Raw genomic sequence first — 1,075 nt, 5'->3', positions numbered from 1 at the left:
AAGGTTATACTTACGTTCAGGAATGTTTTGTATACGCTCTTTCAGAAGGGATTTTACAAAATCTCCGTCTTCCACCAAAACAGCCACTTCCACGTGATAAGAACCATTTCCTTGGAAATCGGTAAAATGGCCTGAATGAACACCGTCATTTGCGCTTAGATCAGCCCCTGTTGATGTAAGATTAGCATCAATACTATAAGTTACTTTTCTATATATATATTTCTGTTCAGTGAAATTGAATCATCCTTAGTTAAAAGCAATTAAAATATGGGCCCGTTACAAGTTTTTAAATAAATATATTTATATTTACAGTTAATAATTAAACTTCTTGTTGAGATGACTCTCTCGAGATATCCTCTCCAGCGGTATGTCTGCGGACTTACAACGCTAGAAACCGGGTTTCGATAACCCGTGGTGGGCAGAGCACAGATAGCCCATTGTGTAGCTTTGTGCTTAAATTCAAACAAAACAAAATCCTCTCCAATGCGAAAAAAAAACCCTAGGAACTCAGCGGTAAGTCTGAAGGCTTATAATGCTAAAAACCGGGTTTCGATAACCGTGGTGAGCACAACACAGATAGCTCATTGTGCAAAAAAAAACTTTTTTTTAAAAGTGAAAAAAAAAAAATATATATTATATCAGAAGCTTGTGTATTATGCTTTTTATTTGGAATACTGAAGAATAATTGGTGTTGGTGTTAAACACAAAGGGCTATCTGTGCTCTGCCCAGCACGGGTATCGAAACCCGGTTTCTAGCGGTAGAAGTCCGCAGACATGCCGCTGTGTCACTGGGGGAGGGGGAGCTGAAAGAAAAATTCGTGCTTCGCGTGCGATGTATATATTAAATTTATTTGGCTAATGAAACTATGATTAAGAAACAAAAAAAAAGAAGAAAAATGTACATGGAAGGGATCGAATCGTTGACTTAACCGCATACGAAGTGTATGATGTGCCATATGAGTCAAAGCCCGAGGATGTTTTTCATATATTCAGCATTATTAAGTAGAATACAGTATATATATATATATTGTAAATAGATAAATCCTTTAAATAATGCTGTTGTTATATTATGTAC

The 1,075-nt window shown here is 36.2% G+C and overlaps 1 protein-coding gene across 1 annotated transcript in view; it reads right to left on the bottom strand.

Moving 5' to 3' along the window:
* LOC111089737 (calcium-activated chloride channel regulator 1-like) overlaps positions 1 to 1,075 on the bottom strand; it is a gene marked incomplete at its 5' end in the record, with an annotated part of 29,616 nt that overhangs the window by 10,978 nt on the left and 17,563 nt on the right. The window contains one exon of the mRNA XM_022402745.1: positions 15 to 167. Within this exon, the coding sequence (XP_022258453.1) occupies positions 15 to 167 (153 nt within the window). The remainder of the gene's footprint in view (positions 1 to 14; positions 168 to 1,075) is intronic.

This window comes from Limulus polyphemus, unplaced genomic scaffold (genome assembly GCF_000517525.1).
Source record: "Limulus polyphemus unplaced genomic scaffold, Limulus_polyphemus-2.1.2 Scaffold7230, whole genome shotgun sequence".
NCBI classification, from domain to species: Eukaryota; Metazoa; Arthropoda; class Merostomata; order Xiphosura; family Limulidae; genus Limulus; species Limulus polyphemus.
This window is presented reverse-complemented; position numbering and strand designations above follow the sequence as displayed.